This window comes from Mercenaria mercenaria, chromosome 16 (genome assembly GCF_021730395.1).
Source record: "Mercenaria mercenaria strain notata chromosome 16, MADL_Memer_1, whole genome shotgun sequence".
Lineage (NCBI taxonomy): Eukaryota > Metazoa > Mollusca > Bivalvia > Venerida > Veneridae > Mercenaria > Mercenaria mercenaria.
Window position 1 is genome coordinate 17,142,903 of NC_069376.1, and position 27,013 is coordinate 17,169,915.

At 38.6% G+C, this 27,013-nt stretch overlaps 2 protein-coding genes across 2 annotated transcripts in view; both read left to right on the plus strand.

The window, feature by feature from the left end:
- LOC123540439 (phosducin-like protein 3) overlaps window positions 1-27,013 on the plus strand; it is a 478,889-nt gene that overhangs the window by 364,975 nt on the left and 86,901 nt on the right. The gene's annotated exons all lie outside the window — the stretch shown is intronic.
- Window positions 22,070-27,013, plus strand: part of LOC123541127 (uncharacterized) — a 38,344-nt gene continuing 33,400 nt past the window's right edge. Inside the window, exons 1-3 of the mRNA XM_053526204.1 lie at window positions 22,070-22,250; window positions 24,955-25,045; window positions 26,818-26,970. Of these exons, the coding sequence (XP_053382179.1) occupies window positions 26,838-26,970 (133 nt within the window). The 5' untranslated portion in view covers window positions 22,070-22,250; window positions 24,955-25,045; window positions 26,818-26,837. The remainder of the gene's footprint in view (window positions 22,251-24,954; window positions 25,046-26,817; window positions 26,971-27,013) is intronic.

Sequence of the window (27,013 nt, forward strand, 5' to 3'; positions counted from 1 at the left end):
TGATACAACACTATCCTGTTCTGGGTACTGCCGTCTACCCAGCGATCAGGCAACCATGATACAACACTATCCTGTTCTGGATACTGCCGTCTACCCAGCGATCAGGCAATCATGATACAACAGTATCCTGTTCTGGGTACTGCCGTCTACCCAGCGATTAGGCAATCATGATACAACACTATCCTGTTCTGGGTACTGCCGTCTACCCAGCGATCAGGCAACCATGATACAACAGTATCCTGTTCTGGGTATTGCCGTCTACCCAGCGATCAGGCAATCATGATACAACACTATCCTGTTCTGCCGTCTACCCAGCGATCAGGCAACCATGATACAACACTATCCTGTTCTGAGTACTGCCGTCTACCCAGCGATCAGGCAATCATGACACAACACTATCCTGTTCTGAGTACTGCCGTCTACCCAGCGATCAGGCAATCATGATACAACAGTATCCTGTTCTGAGTACTGCCGTCTACCCAGCGATCAGGCAATCATGATACAACACTATCCTGTTCTGGGTACTGCCGTCTACCCAGCGATCAGGCAATCATGATACAACACTATCCTGTTCTGGGTACTGCCGTCTACCCAGCGATCAGGCAACCATGATACAACACTATCCTGTTCTGGATACTGCCGTCTACCCAGCGATCAGGCAATCATGATACAACACTATCCTGTTCTGGATACTGTCGTCTACCCAGCGATCAGGTAATCATGATACAACACTATCCTGTTCTGGATACTGCCGTCTACCCAGCGATCAGGCAATCATGATACAACACTATCCTGTTCTGGATACTGCCGTCTACCCAGCGATCAGGCAATCATGATACAACACTATCCTGTTCTGGGTACTGCCGTCTACCCAGCGATCAGGCAACCATGATACAACAGTATCCTGTTCTGGGTACTGCCGTCTACCCAGCGATCAGGCAAACATGATACAACACTATCCTGTTCTGCCGTCTACCCAGCGATCAGGCAACCATGATACAACACTATCCTGTTCTGAGTACTGCCGTCTACCCAGCGATCAGGCAATCATGATACAACACTATCCTGTTCTGAGTACTGCCGTCTACCCAGCGATCAGGCAACCATGATACAACACTATCCTGTTCTGAGTACTGCCGTCTACCCAGCGATCAGGCAATCATGATACAACACTATCCTGTTCTGGATACTGCCGTCTACCCAGCGATCAGGCAAATATGATACAACACTATCCTGTTCTAGGTACTGCCGTCTACCCAGCGATCAGGCAACCATGATACAACACTATCCTGTTCTGGATACTGCCGTCTACCAAGCGATCAGGCAACCATGATACAACACTTTCCTGTTCTGGATACTGCCGTCTACCCAGCGATCAGGCAACCATGATACAACAGTATCGTGTTCTGGGTACTGACGTTTTACGTACACGCACGGTTTCCATTTCGTATAGAATAAGCGTAATCGCAGTTGACCTACTTTCCCAGCGATCAGGCAATCATGAAAGAACACTATCCTGTTCTGGGTACTGCTGTCTACCCAGCGATCAGGCCATCATGATACAACACTATCCTGTTCTGAGTACTGCCGTCTACCAAGCGATCAGGCAACCATGAAACAACACTATCCTGTTCTGGGTACTGCCGTCTACCCAGCGATCAGGCAATCATGATACAACACTATCCTGTTCTGGGTACTGCCGTCTACCCAGCGATCAGGCAACCATGATACAACACTATCCTGTTCTGGATACTGCCGTCTACCAAGCGATCAGGCAACCATGATACAACACTATCCTGTTCTGGGTACTGCCGTCTACCCAGCGATCAGGCAACCATGATACAACACTATCCTGTTCTGGGTTCTGCCGTCTACCCAGCGATCAGGCCATCATGATACAACACTATCCTGTTCTGGGTACTGCCGTCTACCAAGCGATCAGGCCACCATGATACAACACTATCCTGTTCTGGGTTCTGCCGTCTACCCAGCGATCAGGCCATCATGATACAACACTATCCTGTTCTGGGTACTGCCGTCTACCAAGCGATCAGGCCACCATGATACAACACTATCCTGTTCTGGGTACTGCCGTCTACCAAGCGATCAGGCAACCATGATACAACACTATCCTGTTCTGGGTACTGCCGTCTACCCAGCGATCAGGCAACCATGATACAACAGTATCCTGTTCTGGGTACTGCCGTCTACCCAGCGATCAGGCAACCATGATACAACACTTTCCTGTTCTGGGTACTGCCGTCTACCCAGCGATCAGGCAACCATGATACAACACTATCCTGTTCTGGGTACTGCCGTCTACCCAGCGATCAGGCCATCATGATACAACACTATCCTGTTCTGGGTACTGCCGTCTACCCAGCGATCAGGCCACCATGATACAACACTATCCTGTTCTGGGTACTGCCGTCTACCCAGCGATCAGGCCACCATGATACAACACTATCCTGTTCTGGGTACTGCCGTCTACCCAGCGATCAGGCCACCATGATACAACACTATCCTGTTCTGGGTATTGATGTCTACCCAGCGATCAGGCAACCATGATACAACACTATCCTGTTCTGAGTACTGCCGTCTACCCAGCGATCAGGCCATCATGATTCAACACTATCCTGTTCTGAGTACTGCCGTCTACCCAGCGATCAGGCAATGATGATACAACACTATCCTGTTCTGGGTACTGCCGTCTACCCAGCGATCAGGCAATCATGATACAACACTTTCCTGTTCTGAGTACTGCCGTCTACCCAGCGATCAGGCAATCATGATACAACACTTTCCTGTTCTGAGTACTGCCGTCTACCCAGCGATCAGGCAATCATGATACAACACTATCCTGTTCTGGATACTGCCGTCTACCAAGCGATCAGGCAATCATGATACAACACTATCCTGTTCTGGATACTGCCGTCTACCAAGCGATCAGGCAATCATGATACAACACTATCCTGTTCTGGATACTGCCGTCTACCAAGCGATCAGGCAATCATGATACAACACTATCCTGTTCTGGATACTGCCGTCTACCAAGCGATCAGGCAATCATGATACAACACTATCCTGTTCTGGATACTACCGTCTACCAAGCGATCAGGCAATCATGATACAACACTGCCGTCTACCCAGCGATCAGGCAATCATGATACAACACTATCCTGTTCTGGGTACTGCCGTCTACCCAGCGATCAGGCAATCATGATACAACACTATCCTGTTCTGGATACTGCCGTCTACCCAGCGATCAGGCAATCATGATACAACACTATCCTGTTCTGGATACTGCCGTCTACCCAGCGATCAGGCAATCATGATACAACACTATCCTGTTCTGGATACTGCCGTCTACCCAGCGATCAGGCAATCATGATACAACACTATCCTGTTCTGGGTACTGCCGTCTACCAGCGATCAGGCAATCATGATACAACACTATCCTGTTCTGGATACTGCCGTCTACCCAGCGATCAGGCAATCATGATACAACACTATCCTGTTCTGGATACTGCCGTCTACCCAGCGATCAGGCAATCATGATACAACACTATCCTGTTCTGGGTACTGCCGTCTACCCAGCGATCAGGCAACCATGATACAACACTTTCATATTCTGGGTACTGCCGTCTACCCAGCGATCAGGCAACCATGATACAACAGTATCCTGTTCTGGGTACTGCCGTCTACCCAGCAATCAGGCAACCATGATACAACACTTTCTTGTTCTGGGTACTGCCGTCTACCCAGCAATCAGGCAACCATGATACAACACTTTCCTGTTCTGGGTACTGCCGTCTACCAAGCGATCAGGCAATCATGATACAACACTATCCTGTTCTGCCGTCTACCCAGCGATTAGGCAACCATGATACAACACTTTCCTGTTCTGGGTACTGCCGTCTACCCAGCAATCAGGCCATCATGATACAACACTATCCTGTTCTGGATACTGCCGTCTTCCCAGCGATCAGGCAACCATGATACAACAGTATCCTGTTCTGGATACTGCCGTCTACCCAGCAATCAGGCAACCATGATACAACACTTTCCTGTTCTGGGTACTGCCGTCTACCCAGCAATCAGGCAACCATGATACAACACTTTCCTGTTCTGGGTACTGCCGTCTACCAAGCGATCAGGCAATCATGATACAACACTATCCTGTTCTGAGTACTGCCGTCTTCCCAGCGATCAGGCAACCATGATACAACAGTATCCTGTTCTGGGTACTGCCGTCTACCCAGCAATCAGGCAACCATGTTACAACACTATCCTGTTCTGGGTACTGCCGTCTACCCAGCAATCAGGCAACCATGATACAACACTTTCCTGTTCTAGATACTGCCGTCTTCCCAGCGATCAGGCAATCATGATACATAGAGAATAATAGGTTAGTGCCGTAGATGAGAAAGTTTATCTGGCGAGGTGGAGCAGGTTATCGGGTGAGCCGAAGGCGAACCTGATAACGTCCGGAGCCGAGCCAGATAAACTTTCTCCATCTTAGGCACTAACCTATTATTCTATTTATCTTGTCATTACTTCATTTTCCGATATTTGGCAATTTATTTTACAAAAATAAGTGTGCGACAACCGCTTTAATGACGTCATATTCGTAATGACGTCACTTATATAATGACGTGAATACCGGCAAAATCGCAATAACTTCTTCGTTTTTGAATAAAAACTCATTATTTGACCACTCATTTTCTTAGTTCGGACATTTCCAACACAATGATGATGGTTTCGTTGCAAAATTTCTTATGACAACAATATCGATCATAAGGTCACATGATCAACTGACCGTATATCACTGGTCACATGATCAACTGACGGTATATCAAGAAAAATATACGGCACCCTGATATCGGGTCGAAAATACTGCAAGTGACAGGATAAAACACTATCCTGTTCTGGATACTGCCGTCTACCCAGCAATCAGGCAACCATGATACAACAGTATCCTGTTCTGGGTACTGCCGTCTACCCAGGTATCAGGCAACCATGATACAACACTTTCCTGTTCTGGATACTGCCGTCTTCCCAGCGATCAGGCAACCATGATACAACAGTATCCTGTTCTGGGTACTGCCGTCTACCCAGCGATCAGGCAACCATGACACAACACTTTCCTGTTCTGGGTACTGCCGTCTTCCCAGCGATCAGGCAACCATGACACAACACTATCCTGTTCTGGGTACTGCCGTCTACCCAGCGATCAGGCAACCATGATACAACACTATCCTGTTCTGGGTACTGCCGTCTACCCAGCGATCAGGCAACCATGATACAACAGTATCCTGTTCTGGATACTGCCGTCTTCCCAGCGATCAGGCAACCATGATACAACACTATCCTGTTCTGGGTACTGCCGTCTACCCAGCAATCAGGCAACCATGATACAACAGTATCGTGTTCTGGGTACTGACGTTTTACGTACACGCACGGTTTCCATTTCGTATAGAATAAGCGTAATCGTCTGAAATTTTAAAAACATCAATTATTATCATGTTCTTTTATCTATCGACAAACCACCGACACGAGATCTCGAAAAAGAAAGTCTATAAAATTAGCGGCCTTTATTTGTCGTTTTTATTCGTGTTGAATTCGTCAAATACCGGCGTAGCAAAAAGACACCGGAGGCTATTTTTAAAGCTAAGGTTATTAAAAATTTCATCTAAATACTTGCAACTTAAGAGTGGTTAACTCAATGGTTTTGTTTTTCAGAATTTACTCAACTTTCATTTGATTTTGAATGATAAATCAGTTACAAAGATATCTTGATCAATATTTTCTTGGAAATATTTATGAATGGGTCTTATGTTTCTGAGATCAATGAAGCAGAAAGCGAAAATACAATTACATGTTATACTTACACATCTTTAATATTCACTTTGTTCTGCATGACATCACTGAATGATTACAAAGTTAAGGCGTCTTTGGTATCAAAATCAAACCATAACAGGAAAAAGATTATTTGAGCCGCGCCATGAGAAAACCAACAAAGCAGGTTTGCGACCAGCATGGATCCAGACCAGCCTGCGCATCCGCGCAGTCTGCTCAGGATCCATGCTGTTCGCTAATGGTTTCGCTAATTACAATAGTCTTTGAAAGCAAACAGCATGGATCCATGCTGGTCGCAAAGTCGCTATGTTGGTTTTCCCATGGCACGGCTCATTTATCAATGCCTCGCAAAACGAATATTGAAAGTCCAGAAGGCTGGGCACTTGTTTCATTCCTTTCGGTGAAATCACATTAAGTAACAGCTCATCCAATGCGAGAGTGGGCTGACATGACTTGTTTGTTTTAACCGCAACCTTTAAAACAAATGGCGAATGGCATTTATGTATCCTAGTTGTAAAGGACAATAGTGTGCTATTGCTTAAGTCAAGGAACACTGGTCAGCTGGTTAAACGACTTTTCAAATTGTACTGCACGTTCGGATCGAAATTTATTCTGCAATCTAAAATTTGATTAAACTCTGATTTTTTAAATCTTCGGAATATTAGAAAATTCATAAAATAAAAAAGATAGGGTCCTGTGCTTGAGTTTTAGCTCGACCATACGAAATATGGAGAGTTATCCTATCGACCTGGCGTCGGCGTCCCTCCGCGTCCGCACCTTGGTTAAAGTCTTGAGGCACTTTCTCTTTATCTTTGTTATTACTTGATGGATTTGCTTCAAACTTAGAATTTCAGTTTAATTTTGATGCTCTTTATACCTCTGTTGTTACTTTAAGGACTTGATCAAAATTAAAATGGTTGCTCCACATCATCACTCACATCATATAACACAAGTTCGATAATGCTGGCACTAGTACCTTCTGAGTTATGCGCCCTTTTTATTAAAAGAATTTCCGGATGAAGTTGTGATGCACTTTTGCTGTATCTCAAGTATTACTAAATAGATTTGATTAAAACTTAAAATAGTTCTTCCGAATTATCATGATATGACAGATGGTGCATTACTTTTGCTGAAGTTTTCCATGAATTATGTTGCTTTTATGTTTTGATACTTAAGCAATTGTCCAATATCTTCATCCACATTTGAGTAATTAAAACACTCTAGTGACAGCTCCAGCTTCCTCAGATGTATCTAATTTCATTATCTAGCATCGAAATAGTTAGTCGAGCGCGCTGTCCCCTGTGACAGTTCTTGTTTGCTAGACTGATTTGAAAAAAAAAATCATAATGGGAGTCTATGGGAAAATCATAACTTTTATAACAGTTTCGAAAAGAATAATTTTTTCTACAATGTAGATTTTAATGAAACTACTCATATCTATAAATAAACATATGACCTAAAATGTATTAGTCCGTATGTTTATTTTTGAGATATTTGACAAAGATAATGATTAAAGTGAACAGCACATTTCATGCTAATTTTAAGGCATTATTTTGAGTTGTTTAACCCGTCAAATGTTTTTATATCATACTCGACAGATAGCAACAGTACCATTGTAATACATTTTCTCACAGGTATTAATTCATAAAATGATTTTCATTTCCGTGCGCTGAATCAAGCCTTTATTTTATGTTTTCCGTACCATTGCCGTATCATATTGAGCGTGGTGTTTATAACCGTCGCCGTGTCATATTGAGCATCATGTTGATTGCAGTTGCGGTGTTATATTGAGTAGCAAGTTGATAACCGTTACCGTGTCATATTGAGCATCATATTGATAACCGTTACCTTGTCATACTGAGCATCATATTGATAACCGTTACCTTGTCATACTGAGCATCATATTGATAACCGTTACCTTGTCATACTGAGCATCATATTGATTACCGTTACCGTGTCATAGTGAGCATCATGTTGATAACCGTTACCGTGTCATAGTGAGCATCATGTTGATAACGTCGTGTCATATTGAGCTCATTTATACCGTTACCTTGTCATACTGAGCATCATGTTATAACCGTTACCTTTTCATACTGAGCATCATGATTGATACCGTTACCGTGTCATATTGAGCATCATATTGATAACCGTTACCTTGTCATATTGAGCATCATATTGATAACCGTTACCTTGTCATACTGAGCATCATATTGATTACCGTTACCGTGTCATAGTGAGCATCATGTTGATAACCGTTACCGTGTCATACTGAGCATCATATTGATTACCGTTACCGTGTCATAGTGAGCATCATGTTGATAACCGTTACCGTGTCATATTGAGCATCATATTGATAACCGTTACCGTGTCATACTGAGCATCATATTGATTACCGTTACCGTGTCATAGTGAGCATCATGTTGATAACCGTTACCGTGTCATATTGAGCATCATGTTGATTACCGTTACCGTGTCACCTTGAGTATGAGGTTGACTCAGGTTACCGTGTCATAGTGTGCACCATGTTTGTCATAATGTGTATCATATTGATAACCGTTACCGTGTCATAGTGTGCATCATATTGATAACTGTTACCGTGTCATTGTGTGCATCACATTGATAACCGTTACCATGTCAGTGTGAATCATGTTGATTACCTTTACCGTGTCAAAGTGTGCATCATGATGATTACCGTTACCGTGTCATAGTGTGCATCATGTTAATAACCGTTACCGTGTTATAGTGTGCATCATGTTAATTGCCGTTACCGTGTCATGGTGCGCATCATGTTAATTGCCGTTGCCGTGTCATGGTGTGCATCATGTTAATTACCGTTGCCGTGTCGTCATGGTGTGCATCATGATGATTACCGTTGCCGCGTCATAGTGTGCATCATGTTAATTACCGTTACCGCGTCATAGTGTGCATCATGTTAATTACCGTTACCGCGTCATAGTGCGCATCATGTTAATTACCGTTACCGCGTCATAGTGCGCATCATGTTAATTACCGTTACCGCGTCATAGTGCGCATCATGTTAATTACCGTTACCGCGTCATAGTGCGCATCATGTTAATTATCGTTACCGTGTCATAGTGCGCATCATGTTAATTACCGTTACCGTGTCATAGTGTGCATCATGTTAATTACCGTTACCGTGTTATAGTGCGCATCATGTTAATAACCGTTTCCGTGTCATAGTGTGCAACATGATGATTACCGTTGCCGTGTTATATCAAGTAACTTGTTGATTACCTTTCTCTTAATTGGTCTGGCATTAGAAAGTCTTAAACAGTTCATGTATCAAAGAAGTAAATTGAGATTCACATTCTTTGCGTAAGAATCATGTTGAAATATTTTTTTATATTACATGTATATACTTTTTCAAAGCGAGCATAGATACTGATTGACGTATGTATGTCAAGAGGATATTCATTTTTAAATTGATTTTTAAAATGTTTACATAAGTATGCTTGAAACTTGATCAGCCTCCATCTCAGATATATTTTCTAATCATAATTTCATTAGTGGTCAATATTTTTTTATATGGCTTCGTTATTCCCAGTTAAAGATAGCAGATTTTATGGATTAGACCCCTAAATGACAGTGCCAATTTTGAAACTGTAATATGATCGACAAATCTGTAAATCACACACTTCTCTTGCGAGTCATAAAAAATGACATTCCTATCTTTTAAAAGCGTTTCTTATTTCTTCAAACACATTTTACATTCTTCTTCTAAATACCGAATTACTTACGCTTTAAAGACTGTCAAGGTGGTTATAAATTACTTTGTATTTCTTTTTGTTACAATGTGTGTTTCTGTTAAAAGCACTGATGGTACGACAATTTTTAGATATCAGGAAAGTATTAATTATATTTCTTAAGAAGGCTTTGAAAGTCACTGACAGATTATATGTTACGGATATACATAATAATTTGTTGTTTCTTTTTTTACTAATTTACCAGTACTGTGTACTTTTCAAACTAATTTGCTCAGACGTTTTTATCTGAGATGGCTTAAAATGCAGCAAATGTCGGTAGCACTTCAACCCGTTTCTCGGTAGGATCCCCAAGAATTCCCATCTCAAAAATGCTACAATTTGTTTTCCTTTGTTTCCAGACCTAGGCCTGGAAATATACTCTATGTAATTTTTCTTCAAAAGTTAGCTTATCTAAATTTGTACCTAAACCTTCTCACCCCCGTGCCACTTTCCAGACTTAGGTTGGAAATTACTCTGGTGTAAATTGCTTCCAAAGTTAGCTTCTTTTTCTATATTTGTACCTAAACCCCCGCACCCCTGCCTCAATTTCCAGACCTAGGCCTGAAAATATACTCTAAGACTTATGTAATTTTACTTCCAACGTTAGCTTCTTTATCTACATTTGTACCTAAACCAGCGCACCACTGACTCACCTATCTCTCAAAGATTAAATCCTGCCTCTGTGTTTTCTTTCGGGTCTGATTACGGCACTGAAATATAGCTGAAATGAAAAAAAAAATATCCTGCTCGACTCAATCCTTTTAAAGTCTTAAAAGTTTTGGATTTAAGTTTTTTACCACTCGCACATTACTTATTAATATGTTACAAAGATATAAAATGGAAAAGCCACAAGATTCTCAAATTGCCTTTTCCTTTTAAGAATTTGCTTTGCAACTGGTTTGAAAACAAATCACCATGGCAAAATTCAACAGATCAATTCCGTCAGAACACAACTTTTAACAACACAGTTGTCATTTTTGAGAGCAAATCTGTTCTTTTAAATGTTACTATAAACTAGTTTGTTCATCAATATAGGAATTTGCGTAATCGTAGTTTTATTATTGTGAAACAATAAAGTCTCAGTCAAAAGGATAATTATATGCAGTACATTTTCGCGTAGAATGGCCCAGATAAGCAAGACAACAAACAAACAGATATAGAGAGAACTATATTCATATCATGGAAGTTTACGTGATTTTATACGTGTGTGAGTATATAAGATTTTATTGCTGTTTTTTTTTTAATTTTGTGAAAGGAAGGTTAATTGTTTGATTTAATTTACATAAACACATAATAAATGTTAATTTTTTAGATTTGTCCGAATTGTCTTTTTTTGTAATTATGGTACGTAGGACCAAAAAAATCGAAATAAACAGTTGGGGAAAATAATAATAATAATAAAAAAAAAAAAATAAAAAAAGAAAAATAAGAAGAAAGTAAAATAAAAAAAGATAAATAGTCTAGCATTGTAATTAACGAATTAAGTTAGAGGCATTGACGTTAGCTAAAATATCATGAATTTTATCATAGAAATAGAAAAAAATCAGAAGATCCCATGGGAGAATATATAATGAGACTAAAAGAGATGACGGAATCAATGTGGTTGTCTGACCCTTACGACTTTGATACTTTTTTACGTCGGTGCACGGCATTTATTGACTGCTGATGTTGCAGCTGATAATTTTGTGTAGTAGATAAGTCAATTTGTAATGTGTGTTTCATATTTCGCGATGTGCATTTCGTATTTCGTGCAGTATATAAGCTAGTTGGTGATGTGCATTTCATATTTCGTGGTGTGCATTTCACATTCCGTGATGTACATTTCACATTTCGTGCAAAATATATGAGCCAGTTGGTGATGTGCATTTCATTTTTCGTGGTGTGCATTTCACATTTCGTGCAGTAAATAAGACGGTTGGTGATGTGTGTTTCATATGTCATGATGTGCGTTCAGATGTCGTGCAGAAGATAAAACAGTTGGAGGTGTGTATTTCATATTTCGTGATGTGCATTTTATATTGTGTGCAGTATATAAGTCAGTCGGTGATGTGCGTTTCATAATTCGTGAAGAACATTTCACATTTCGTGCAGTAGATAAAACAGTTGGTGATGTGCGTTTCATATTTTATGGCGTGCGTTTTATATTTCGTGATGTTTATTTTACATTGCGTGCAGTATACAAGTCAGTTTGTGATGTGCATTTCATATTTCATGATGCATTTTTCACATTTCGTGCAGTAGATAAAACAGTTGATGGTGTGCATTTCACAATTCGTGATGCTTATTTCACATTTCATGCAGTGTATAAGTCAGTTGGTGATGTGCATTTCACATTTCGTACAGAAGATAAGTCAGTTGGTGAAGTGCATGCCATCAAGTGACTTACCTACAGCACAAAATGTAAAGTGCACAACGCCAATTGTGAAATGCACATCTCTACCTGACTTATCTACTGCACGAAATGTAAACTGCACATCACGAAATGTGAAATGCTCATCACCAATTGACATATCTACTGCACGAAATGTAAAATTCACAATACCAACTGACTTATATACTGCACGAAATGTGAAATGCACATCACCAACTGACTTATATACTGCACGAAAGGTGAAATAATCATCACGGATTATAAAACCACCAACTGTTTTATCTGCTACTCGGAATGTGAAATGAACATCACAAAATATAAAATGCACATCACAAACTGACTTATCTACTGCACGAAATGTGAAATGAACATCACCAAAATATGAAACACACATCACCAACTGTCTTATCTACTGCACAAAATGTAAAATGCACATGTGCATTTCACAACTGGCGATGTGCACTTTACATTTTATGCAGTAGGTAAGTCACTTGGTGACATGCACTTCACCAACTGACTTATCTTCTGTACGAAATGTGAAATGCACATCACCAACTGACTTATACACTGCACGAAATGTGAAATAAGCATCACGAATTGTGAAATGCACACCATCAACTGTTTTATCTACTGCACGAAATGTGAAAAATGCATCATGAAATATGAAATGCACATCACGAACTGACTTGTATACTGCACGCAATGTAAAATAAACATCACGTAATATGAAACGCACGCCATAAAATAAGAAACGCACATCACCAACTGTTTTATCTGCTGCACGAAATGTGAAATGTACTTCACGAAATATGAAATGCACATCACCGACTGACTTATATACTGCACACAATGTAAAATGCACATCAAGAAATATGAAATACACACATCCAACTGACTTACCTTCTGCACGAAATCTGAACGCACATCATGACATATGAAACACACATCACCAACTGTCTTATCTACTGCACGAAATGTGAAATGAACATCACAAAAAATGAAATGCACATCACCAACTGACTTATCTACTGCACAAAATGTAAAATGCACATGTGCATTTCACATTTCGTGCAGTATATAAGTGAAATGCACACCACGAACTTACTTATCTACTGCACGACATAGCAAATGCAAATTACGAAATGTGAAATGCACATAACAAAGTGACTTACCTACTGCACGAAATGTTAAATGCACATGACGAAATGACTTATCTAATGCACAAAATGTAAGGAGAACATAACGAAATGTGAAATGGACATTACGAACTTGCTAATTTACTGCACAAAATATGAAATGCACCTCACAAACTGACTTATCTATTGCACGAAATAGCAAATGCATATCAGGAAGTGTAAAAATGCACACCACGAACTGGCTTATTTACTGCATGAAATGTGAAATGCACGTCACGAACTGACTTTTCGACTGCACAACATAGCAAATGCACATCACGAAATTTGAAATGCACAAAACGAACTGACTTATTTACTGCACAACATAGCAAATGCACATCATGATATTTGAGATGCTCAAAACGAACTGACTTATCTACTGCACGACATAGCAAATACAAATCACGAAATGTGAAATGCACATCACGAACTTGCTAATTTACTGCACGAAATATGAAATGCACCTCACGAACTGGCTTATTTACTGCACGAAATGTGAAATGCATATCACGAACTGACTTATCTACTGCACAACATAGTAAATGCACATCATGAAATTTGAAATGCACAAAACGAACTGACTTATCCACTGCTAGATATAGCAAATGCACACCACGAAAATATGAAATGCACATCACGAACCGGCTTATTTACTGCATGCAATGTGAAATTCACATCACGAACTGACTTATCTACTGCACAAAATAGCAAATGCACATCATGAAATGTGAAATGCACATAACAAAGTGACTTATCTACTGCACGAAATTTTAAATACACATGACGAACTGACTTATCTAATGCACAAAATGTAAGAAGAACATAATGAAATGTGAAATGGACATTACGAACTTGCTAATTTACTGCACAAAATATGAAATGCACCTCACAAACTGACTTATCTATTGCACGAAATAGCAAATGCATATCAGGAAATGTAAAAGTGCACATCACGAACTGGCTTATTTACTGCATGAAATGTGAAATGCACCTCACGAACTGACTTTTCGACTGCACAACATAGCAAATGCACATCATGAAATTTGAAATGCACAAAACGAACTGACTTATCTACTGCATGACATAGCAAATACAAATCACGAAATGTGAAATGCACATCACATACTTGCTAATTTATTGCACGAAATATGAAATGCACCTCACGAACTGGCTTATTTACTGCATGAAATGTGAAATGCACATCACGAACTGACTTATCTACTGCACAACATAGTAAATGCATATCATGAAATTTGAAATGCACAAAACAAACTGACTTATCCACTGCTAGACATAGCAAATGCACACCACGAAAATATGAAATGCACATCACGAACCGGCTTATTTACTGCACAAAATGTGAAATGCACATCTCGAACTGACTTATCTACTGCACAACATAGCAAATGCACATCATGAAATGTGAAATGCACAAAACGAACTGACTTATCTACTGCACGACATAGCAAATGCACATCACGAAAATGTGAAATGCACATCACGAACCGGCTAATCTACTGCACGAAATGTAGAATGCACATCACGAACTGACGTAACTACTATGCACATCACGGAATGTGAAACTGATTTCACTACTGCAGGACGTCGTAAATGCACATCATCAACTGATTTATATACTGCCCGAAATGTGAAATGCACATTACGAAATGTGAAATGCACATCATCAACTGACTTATCTACTGCACGAAATGTAAAATGCTCACCACGAACTGACGTATCTACGGCACGAAACAGTAAATTCAGGTCACGAAATGTGAAACGCACATCACTAGCTGACATGACTAGATCACCGTTTAAGAAGTATAAACAGAAGGCGTTCCATATATTTTTCAAAGTCGTCAACTTGTGGACATATATCCTATACAAAGTATTGATTTGTTTGCTTGCGAGACAGAAGAAAAAGATGATAGGGTATATAGTTGTCATTAAGGGGGAAAAACGTCCAATTCTTTTATTTCTTTTCAAATCCTGATTATCCTTCTTACAATGTACCACGCTTACTAAGATAAAAAACGGGGAAAACAAAGGATACGAAAACAAATAACCTAACACTTAATGTCAAAATAGAACATCATGTTGTTTGAAGTAATGTTAATTAAAAGACCTCGAAATATACAGGAATGTACACACTGTCAGTGTCTGTGTGTGTGTGTGTGTGTGTGTGTGCGTGTGTGCGTGCGTGCGTGAGTGCGTGTGTGCGTGTGTGTGTGTGTGTGAGGGAGAGAGAGTTCAAGGCGGATCAGGCTAATATGACTTGGACCTGAGTTTTTAGATTTACACCGACATGTTTAGTGTTTGGCCAAGATAGTAAGATTTGTCGTAACTATATTCAATTTTTATAATCTAGAATGATGTCTGTTATAGACCATTTTGTATTCACACTGAATTTCGGACATTTTAAGTTTATCCGTCTTTTAACATCTTTCCAATAAATATTTGTTGACTGACAATCCCAAAAGAGATGCTTTAGCGTTTCAATTTGATTTCCACAAAAAGAACACCTATTGGCATTTTTATTATCATTTTTTTTTTGTAATAAGTGATTTGATACAAGAATCCCTTTGTTGATTTCATACTGAAAGCACTGTAATTTTGAATACTTCGTGGTTTTGAATGGAAGTTTATATGTGTTCCGGGGGGTGGGGGAGGGTATATGGGTATATAGGAGTGAGCTTGTCGGTCGGTCGGTATGTCAGTCCGTTGGTGTTCATAGTTTCTGGACAATAACTCATGAAAGGCTTGACAGATTTAAATAATTTTGGTGCACAGCTGTAACATCAGAAAATACAGATCAAATTCAACTTCGAGGTCAGTAGGCCAGGTCAAGGTCACAAAAATCCGGAAGATTTAAACGGTTTCCGGATGGTAACTTGAGAAATTTTGGGCCTATGATCATATATTTGGTACACAGGTGTTACACGATACAATACAGATCAAGTTTGACTTTGAGGTCAGTAGGTCAAGGGTCAAAGTGACTATGGCCCGGAACAGTTAAATGGTTTTCGGATGAAAACTTGAGAACGCTTGGGCCTCGGATCATTAATGTTGGTACACAGATGTAACATGATGAAATACGGGTCAAGTTTGACTTTGAGGTCAATAGGTCAAAGGTCAAGGTCACAATGATTCAAAACAATTAAAGGGTTCCCGGATTATAACTTAAGCCATGATGCTTAGGCCTAGGATCATGAAATTTTTTAGAGAGGTTGTTCATTACGAAAGACCCGTGGTGACATTTCAACTTCATTATTTCACGATTTCTGCTTCCTGATTTCACGATTTCCACTTCATGAATTCACGATTTCACGATTTCCACTTCATGAATTCACGATTTCACGGATTCACGATTTCACGAAAAACCTTCACGATTTCATGATTTCACGATTTCATGATTTCACGATTTCTTGACTTCACGATTTCCACTTCATGAATTCACGATTTCTGTTTCCTGAATTCACGATTTCCACTTCATGAATTCACGATTTCCGATTTCTCTTCACGAATTCACGATTTCACAATTTCCACTTCATGAATTCACGATTTCCACTTCACGATTTCTGCTTCCTGAATTCACGATTTCCACTTCATGATTTCACGATTTCAACTTCACGAATTCACGATTTCCACTTCACGAATTCACGATTTCACGATTTCCACTTCACGATTTCACCTTCAATAATTCACGATTTCCACTTCACGAATTCACGATTTCCACTTCATGAATTCACGATTTCCACTTCACGATTTCTGCTTCCTGAATTCACGATTTCCACTTCATGATTTCACGATTTCAACTTCACGAATTCACGATTTCCACTTCACGAATTCACGATTTCACGATTTCCACTTCACGATTTCACGATTTCAACTTCACGAATTCACGATTTCCACTTCACGAATTCACGATTTCACGATTTCCACTTCATGAATTCACGATTTCACGATTTCAACTTCACGATTTTCACTTCACGAATTCACGATTTCCACTTCACGAATTCACGATTTCACGATTTCAACTTCACGATTTCAACTTCACGAATTCACGATTTCCACTTCACGAATTCACGATTTCACGATTTCCACTTCACGAATTCACGATTTCAACTTCACGAATTCACGTTTTCCACTTCACGAATTCACGATTTCACGATTTCCACTTCACGAATTCTCGATTTCACGATTTCCACTACACGAATTCACGATTTCACAATTTCCTCTTCATGAATTCACGATTTCACCATTGTGGAAATCGTGAATTCGTGAAGTGGAAATTGCGAAATCGTGAATTCGTGAAGTAGAAATCGTGAATTCGTGAAGTGGAAATCGTGAAATTGTGAATTCATGAAGTGGAAATCGTGATTTCTGGAAGCAGAAATCGTGAAATCGTGAATTCATGAAGTGGAAATCGTGAAATCAAGAAATCGTGAAGTTTTTTTTCGTGAAATCTCGAATTCGTGAAATCGTGAATTCATGAAGTGGAAATCGTGAAATCAGGAAGCAGAAATCGTGAATTCGTGAATTCATGAAGTTGAAATCGTGAAATCAGGAAGCAGAAATCGTGAAATAATGAAGTTGAAATGTCACCACGGGTCTTTCGTAGAAAACCGTTTAACTGTTCCGAGTTACTGTAACCTTGATCTGTGACCGACAGGAATCATTCCTAGTCATGAACTACGAAAGACCAGTGAAGTTGAAATGTCACCACGGGTCTTTCGTAGTTTTCACACGATAACTTGAAAACGCTTGGACCGAGGACCTTAAAACTTAATAGGATGGTTGATCATGACCGGCAGATGACCCCTATTGATTTTGAGGTCAGATAGTTAAAGGTTAAGCAAGCGATTTGAAGCAAGAATCCCTTTTTGATTTCATACTTAAACCACTGTAATTTTGAATCCTTCGTAGTTTTGAATGGAAGTTTATATGTGTATTTCCAGTAAAAGTTGGAATCTAAATGAAGTTTTTGTTTTACTAAGATGAGATCTCATTTGAAAAATTAAAAAAATCACATGTCAAGGTCACAGGGGCCTGAACATGTGAAACAGTTTCTGATCAATAACTTGAGAACCACTTGGTGCAGAATGTTGAAACTTAAAAGAATAATTGGACACGCAGAGTAGATGATCCCTATTGCTGCCAGCCATTAGTGCCTCTTTAACTTTCGCTCTTATCCCCTATTCACTTCTTGCCTATTACGGCTATGCATTGAGGGAGACAAGGGCTTTTCTACAAAAGCATCCTCTAGTTTGAAAATTAATTGCTCCCCTTATTGTAAATATTATTGCTTGATAATGGCTGTCGGTTGGTCTGTAGACCATTTAGTTTACGGATGATAACTCAAGAAAGCTTGGGTCTAGGATCAGGAATGTTGATTGCGAGGTTTTTCATGATAAGAAGATGACCCCTGCTGATTTTGCGACCAGTAGATCAAATGTCATGGTTAAAGTGACCCGGAGCAATAGATTTTTTTGCCAGATAACTAGAGAGTGCTATGGTCTAAGATCACATTTGATACGAAGGTCACTTATGACTGGTAAATGACTCACAATTATTGATTTGAGGTCAGTACGTCAAATGTTCATTGCACAGTGACTGCTGTTCCTGGTACAATTACTAAAATGCATTAATGGGGCGTTTCGTGTCCTAAGAGCTCTTGTTTTAACTAGAATCTGCAAACGTCACATAATTATCAGTTAGTGCATGATCTTCGATCACATTTACTGTTATTCCCCTTGTTCCTATTGATTCGATAAAAATGAAAATGCTTATAATTCAGAAAATATTTTGAGCAAGAATAACCAAACAGGCTTATCAATAAGCGCATGAGCTTTGCTTATATATTGTTTTTATCCCACTTGACCGAGTAAAAGCAAAGTTTTTCCCCTTGATTTGGTTAAGTACTAGTAATTTAAGTAGAATCTCCAAACTTAAGGTAACTGTTCATGCCCATTACCAGAAACTGTCAATCGCTGCCCACATCAGTCTTCTCAGTGCTTTGATTACCACTAGGCTTAAAAAAATGCATAATTACTACAACTGTCAACAGTCTTGAAAGAAAACTTGTAAAGATTAAATAACTTAATACCCCGGGGAAGTGTGCAATTTTGTGCTGTGAAATATATCAACAAAATGACGATTATTTTGAAAAAGTGAAAATCCACAGAATTTCACAAGGTATACAATGTTAAGAAAGCTACTCATGGAAAGAGAACAATCTCTGCTACCCATATATATGCGTCAAAGTATGGAAAAGGTATAATTTAAAAATACGAAAAATCAAAGAAAACAATTTAAGGACTGTTAAATGCATTACTTTGTTCTCTTGCATTGCATTTAACATAAATAACTTACATTTTCATTGCATTGATATCACATAGATAGGATTAGGTTTAACAAGCGGTGTTCACTCAACTATTTCACTCTATAAACAGATTGTTTCCCTTGTGTAATGAGGTCTTATTCAACTGTAATTACATAAGTAATAATAAGTTATTTCAGAAGTAGTATCTTAACATCAACACGACAATTCATTGAATATGCATGTACTAAGAGAAGTGAATTATACCTAGTTCAACTACGAATAAAATTATAATCAATCATGCCACCATTCCAGAATCAATAACTCATTGAATATGTCATGTATGTTAGTGGTGTGACTCATACGCTGTTTAACTACGAATGATATAGTCAATCATGCCTACATTTCACAATCAATAACACTAACTCATTGAATATATACTTGTTAGAGGAGTGACTTTTAACATGACAACTCACTTGTAAGAGGAGTGACTTATACTCAGTTCAACTACAAGTGAAACAAGCCCGCCCGCTTAGCTCAGTAGGTAGAGCGTCGGTCTACGGATCGCGGGGTCGTGAGTTCGATCCTCGGGCGGGGCGTATGTTCTCCGTGACTATTTGATAAACGACATTGTGTCTGAAATCATTAGTCCTCCACCTCTGATTCATGTGGGGAAGTTGGCAGTTACTTGCGGAGAACAGGTTTGTACTGGTACAGAATCCAGGAACACTGGTTAGGTTAACTGCCCGCCGTTACATGACTGAAATACTGTTGAAAAACGGCGTTAAACCCAAAACAAACAAACAAAACAAGTGAAACAAGAGCTCGTAGAACACGAAATGCCCCCTTGATGCATTCAGTAATTGCACAAGAAGCAGAAATTATTTGGTCACTGTACACAAAAGTTCTACTGTTCTGGGTCAATGTGACCTTCATCTATGACCTATTGACCTCAAAAGCAATAGGGATCATCTACTGATCATGATCAACTTCCTTGTCAAGTTTCATGATCCTAAGCTCAAGCATTCTCAAGTTATCATCAGGAAACTGTTCCAGGTCACTGTGACCTTGACCTTTGGCCTTCTAACCTCAAAATCAATAAGGGTCATCTGCTGGTCATGACCTAGGTTCAAGTGTTCTTGAGTTACCATCCGGAAACCGTTTAACTGTTCCGGGTCACTGTGACCATGACCTTTTGCCTACTGATCTTAAAATCAATAGAGGTCATCCACTGATCATGACCAGCTTCTCTATGAAGTTTCATGATCCTAGGCCCAAGTATTCTTAAGTTAATGTCCGGAAACAGTTTAACTGTTCCAGGTCACTGTGACATTGACCTTTGATCTACTGACCTCAAAATAAGTAGGGGTCATTTATGGCTCATGTCCAACCTCCCTATCAACTTCCTTGATTCTAGGCCCAAGCATTCTTGAGTTATCATCCGGAAACCGTTAAACTATTCCGGGTCAATGTGACATTGACTTTGGTTTACTAATCTCAAAATAAACAGAGGTCATCTGCTGGTCATGACCAACCTCCCTAATAACTTTTATGTTCCCAGGTCCAAGCATTTTCGAGTTATCATCCGAAAACCAATAACTATTCCGTGTCAATGTGACCTTGACCTTTGACCTACTAATCTTAAAATCAATAGGGGTCATCTGCTGGTCATGACCAACATTTCTATCTACTTTCATGATTCTAGGTTCAAGTGTTCTAGTGTTATCATCCGGAAACTGTTTAACTATTCCAGGTCACTGTAACCTTGCCCTTTGACCTCAAAATAGATAGGGGTCATCTGCTGGTCATGACCAATCTCTCAAATAACTTTCATATTCCTAGGTCCAAGAGCTTTTGAGTTATCATCCGGAAACCGTTTAACTATTCCGGGTCACTGTGACCTTGACCTTTGACCTACTGATCTCAAACTCAATAGGGGTCATCTGCTGGTCATGACTAACCTCTCTATTAACCTTTATGATCCTAGGCCCCAGCGTTCTTGAGTTATTATGCGGAAACGGACTGGTCTACATACCGACCGACAGACCGGCATCTGCAAAACAATATACCCCTCCTTCTTCGAAGGGGGATGGGGGTGAGGGCATAATGAAAATCAGTCATTTATTATGCCTACACTTCAGAATCAATAGCAATAATTCATTGAATATATGCACTTGTTAGAGGAGTGACTTATACACAGCTCAACTACAAATGAAATGATGATCAATCATGCCTAAATTTCACAATCAGTAACAATAACTCAGTTAAGAGGGGTGATTTATACCAATTTCAACTACAAACAAAATGAAAATCATTTATGTCTACATTTCAGAAGCAGTAACGAAACTCTGACACGATAATTTATTGAATATGCACTAAACCTTGTTACAGGAGTGATGATGAGGATATGTGATATACATCCAAAGTGTTGATAAAACACGATGGTTACCTTATGAAGTGTTTGCATGATCAGTTCTGACAATATCCCTTTCTAACATCGGGAAACAATTTATAACTTAAACATTAACATCTGCTCAAGCTGTATTCTGCTTTGAAAAAAATATATCCACGAAATAACATTACTCCTGTAAGACAATAGTGTTTAAGGAGATATTATTCACACAGAAAAAAATTTAAATCTATTTTAGGACGCTTATTACAATGTATTTTTATAAATAGTAAAATTAACATGTTTCTATGTTACAGGGATTTTGAAAGTGTTGCTTGTTTCAGCGTCGCAAGAGCCAAGCACAGGTTCTGAGGTAAGTCTCTACAGCATACGGAATTCATTTACGAACTGTTAATCCATTTTAAAGTATGATTTTTGACGGAAATAACGTAAAGTCTTAACTAAGCATAATATCATAAAAAAGAATTTGAAGCAGATATAATTATTAATCAATACAGATTAAGCACATAATTTGTCGAAGACGACTGATCAAATAAAGTTTACATGAAAGTTGGGATGATATGAATATTGTCTCTCCGAGAAGTGGTATTTCATGGGAGGCAGATCACGTCATGATTTTCCTTTTTCTTAACAAATATCTACTTACTTCTTACATGTAACATTTCTACTTTAATCAAGCCGTGCCATGAGAAAACCAACATAGTGGCTTTGCGACCAGCATGGATCCAGACCAGCCTGCGCATCCGCGCAGTCTGGTCAGGATTCATGCTGTTCGCTTTTAAAGCCTATTAGAATTAGAGAAACTGTTAGCGAACAGCACGGATGCGCAGGCTGGTCTGGATCCATGCTGGTCGCATACCCACTATGTTGGTTTTCTCATGGCACGGCTCAATTGTTTCTTTTCAACAAAGTTCGGTAGACGTTTGTCTTTGTCGTTTATGTTTTATTGTAAAATTTAGACAAAATATGATACAACTGTTTATTGGCGCATGTATGGTTACACTGGGGCGCTAGTGATGGTAAATCACTCTGCACAGCTAATAACCAACTTAAAAGTGTGTGTAAATTGATTAAGACAGTTATGCTATGTAACATTTTGTTTCAAGAAAATATTTGATCACATTTAAAAGCGCTATCTCTCGGAGCGTACATTGCGGTAAATATCACATCGACTTGAAGTCAGCATAATATAATTGTGATGATTAAAGCATTGTCACTAACATTACTGTACGATCCCATAACTTATATCAATCGTATTTTTGTATATATTTATTGAAACATAGATTACGGCTGACAATCTACGAGAAAGTTATATTTCTCCTTTTTGTGAAACATCAACAACTTTATAATGACCCTGTCTCTCAAAAGATACAATATTCTTCAATGTTAAATATTTTGTTTGCCATATTCTTTAATACTTTGTACAACTTATTTACCTCGGTATATTTATTAATCCTACAGCATTTTTAATGTTTGTCTTTGGTACATGTTATGCAACTTATCTTGTAATTCAGAAGTTAAAGATCAATTGTTGTCCTTAAATTGAATTAAAAGTTTTAATACAAATACATATTCTACCTTTTTCTTTCAGCCATCAGTTAAAACCTTTTATAAATATTAATTACTAATTATTTCGTTTAATCTTCAACATACATAGAAAAAAGGCTCATTTCAAAATTACGTTTTACTCATAAACACGTACAACCAATTTTTGTTGCTTTAACAAAATTGCAAGGAGCGACAGTGTAACAGTTGTCGTTAAGATGTTGTCACATGTCATCGTTAGACGTTGTAACGTGTCTCTCCCGATATTACATGTAAATGCACCCAGGCAATACATGTATCATATTTAAAACGTACTCCCATTTGCAAATCATAACAAATAAAGGTAAAAATACAGTAAATCAGCGAATTATATACAGTACTGAAAATATAACGCAGGATTTAATTTAGTGCAGAAAAATCTAGCCGTTCTTTTGCCGTATGAATGTTACATAAAGCTGTTCTGAATTTTACACATCATAAATAATTAACTTGAATTGATTTGCTAAATGGCATTCTTGCATAAAACCTTTTTTTCTCTGGATCCGCCGGTGTATTAACGGGAGAAAAATTGTGAGCAAACAAGGTAATTTATATGTTGTTCATACCCGATTTTTATTTTTACAATGCTTTCCCATGGACGTTTATGTATTTCTCTGGTATCTGCGTTTTGTTTCTTTCATGTAAACCTCTTCTTGTAGCAAAAAGATGCTATCTAATCCATAGAATGCGTTGCAGTGTCAGTTTCCAACGCAAAATGCCCAAAATGCATTGCCCCAACAATGTTCGTACTCGCTTTACCCCTTGTTTACTCCCCTTTTAGAAGTCGGCGTCGATTCAGTTTTTGTACGTTACTGTGAATGTTTAAGAATCGCGTGAAACTTGTGCGCTTGTTTGTTTCTAGGGATGATATAAATTATTTTAGTAAGTATCAGTCGCTATGTTTAAATCTAATTTCTCGAAAAATTGAAATAAAATGTTTAAAATCTTTGCACTACATTCATACTAATCCGTACCCGATGTGTGTTCGTACTCAAAATAATTCGAATGTAAAGTTATTATTCTTGAAATTGTGTTCCTGTTTACCAAATTTTAAGTAATATGAAAAATAGTTGGAAATGTCATGTTTGTAATAACAAGAGATTAAAACAATCGTTTAAAAACCTTCATTACATGCTGTTTATAGCGTTGTTGATTTCTGGTTATGGATATTTAAAACAGGTTTACTGTTTCCAAGAACAACAAAATGGTAATTTAAAAATGCATCGGAATGATAAAGTCATCACATTATGAAAGCAATACGTTTAATCGTCGTTTTATGGTTTATATGCAAGAATAGCGACTCGGTCTCGGTCACAAACATTAATACGTTAATACCAATGAGCTTTTGATGATAGTCATCTGTCCTTGAAAAGGCTACATTTTCATTATTGCTACTTACTCAATACCTGCAAAATCACTTAGATATGATTTTTGATTATCTACTTGAATGATTCATGTTTATTTTTACACAGTGCTTGGACAAAAGTGACGGTGGATCTTGTGTCAAAGATGGTCAGTCAGAAGTTCTAAAACGGCAAAAACGTGATACATCGGAAAGATACGGTAGGGACTTTTTTCTGTTTTGTTTCCGGTATCCCGACCTACCCTAAATTTTTGGCCCGGCCCTAAATGTGTTTATGGCCATGGAGAAGTTTCTTTTTCAACTTTTTAACAAAAAGCATGTCTGATTTTTGGAAAAAAATCTAAGAGGTATTGTCATTTGATTATCGGCGTCGGTTAAAATTTCTGTTTAGGTACACTTTTTCTCAAAAACTATAAGAGCTACAGCTTCGAAACTTTGCACACTCTGATATGCATTTTGTCAAAACTTTGGCCCTTTTTTAATTTTATACTTAGAAAAAAATGAGTTTCATGTTTTTAAACTAGTCCTGTATGAATTAGTGAATTAAAAAATGAAATATTATACATCTACATGTTCTAAATGCCTTTGCAGAGAAAAACACACGACTAGTTAAACTTGTCTATTCGCGTACGTGGCTCTTCCAAAATAACGTAGACTTTTTCTCTAGCTTTTATATACTTTAATGAAGTAAAACAAGAAATACACCACCATTATTTGCAATCTTTCTACTTACTGCACTACAAATGTTATGATTCTATGTCCATGCAATCAGGATTTCCGCCTTATCGAAAACAGTCACTTACACGGGCCCGGCGCACGGTGATCATATTTCAACGACGTTAACGACGTTGTACCTTCTTTGTGCTGCTTTCATTAAGTTTTTTGCATCAATTCATATTTGAAATTTTATTTTATAAATTTTCATGAGCAATACTTAATTCATAATACGTTGTTTGGTTAGAATACTTAAAATGTATGAACACTTATGCCACGCATCTCAGACAGGGTATGCAATGCAAGTTTTTGGAATATATATCTATTGCGTCACGCATTGGCGTTAACGTTGATTCGCATATTTTCCGTTTTCTCCCTCCATCTTCGCTGTCTTTAAGCAATTCTGGACCATTTGAGAATTGTTTGTACCACTTGATGATACAAACACAGATGACTGCACATTGTTGTGGCATCTGCTCCATAAGTTTATCAATTTCAGTTGATGTTCGGAAACTCCTCCATAACTAAGCCACTGTCTTATTATCTATGCGAGTCGATGACGACATTGCTTGCATTGTAAGCAGTAATACGCGCTTAATTTAAACGTTGTTTTCTTTCGCATCCTACATCAGAATGACGCTATACTCTAGATATATGTCGACCGGATGTGTTGCTGCACTTTGCTTATTTTGGGGCAAATAAGTGTACTATTATTGCGAACATTAGCGGTCGAATTCAAACGCGCTTCGCCTATCACCAAAAATGTGAAAGGAATATATGACCAATTAACAGAGATGTTGCGAATTACAACGATATATTTCACAGTGATATTTACACAATATGCCACATTCGACAGCAAAAGTCTACGTTATTTCTAAACAACCCTTATAGTACCGCTGTACAGTTTTTACCTTTGTAAGTTAAAGGTAATATGGCAGTACAAAGCGAGAATAATTATACGAGCCGTGCCATGAGAAAACCAACATAGTGGGTTTGCGACCAGCATGGATCCAGACCGGCCTGCGCACCCGCGCAGTCTGGTCAAGATCCATGCTGTTCGCGAACAGTTTCTCCAAGTCCAATAGGCTTTAAAAGCGAACAGCATAGATCCTGACCAGACTGTGTTGGTTTTCTCATGGCACGGCTCATATATTGCAAATTCATTAAAGTATTTCACATCAGTACGGCATTTAGCAAAACATATAATGAAATACATAGGAATTAGGACTACAATTAGAGTGTATGGTTTTCTTTCAAGCGACGGTAGTGCAATTCCATATGCGTGTTTCCAAGAGCGTTGTTAAACTGCTCCAAAAAGAACAAATACTTGAAAAAATGGTGGAATTTTTACACGACGACGTTGCGCTTAACCCAAAAGATATGTTCAACCTAACAATGGAATTTGATGAAGGTATGTATTATTTATATTCAGTTAGAGGAGATTTCCTACATAA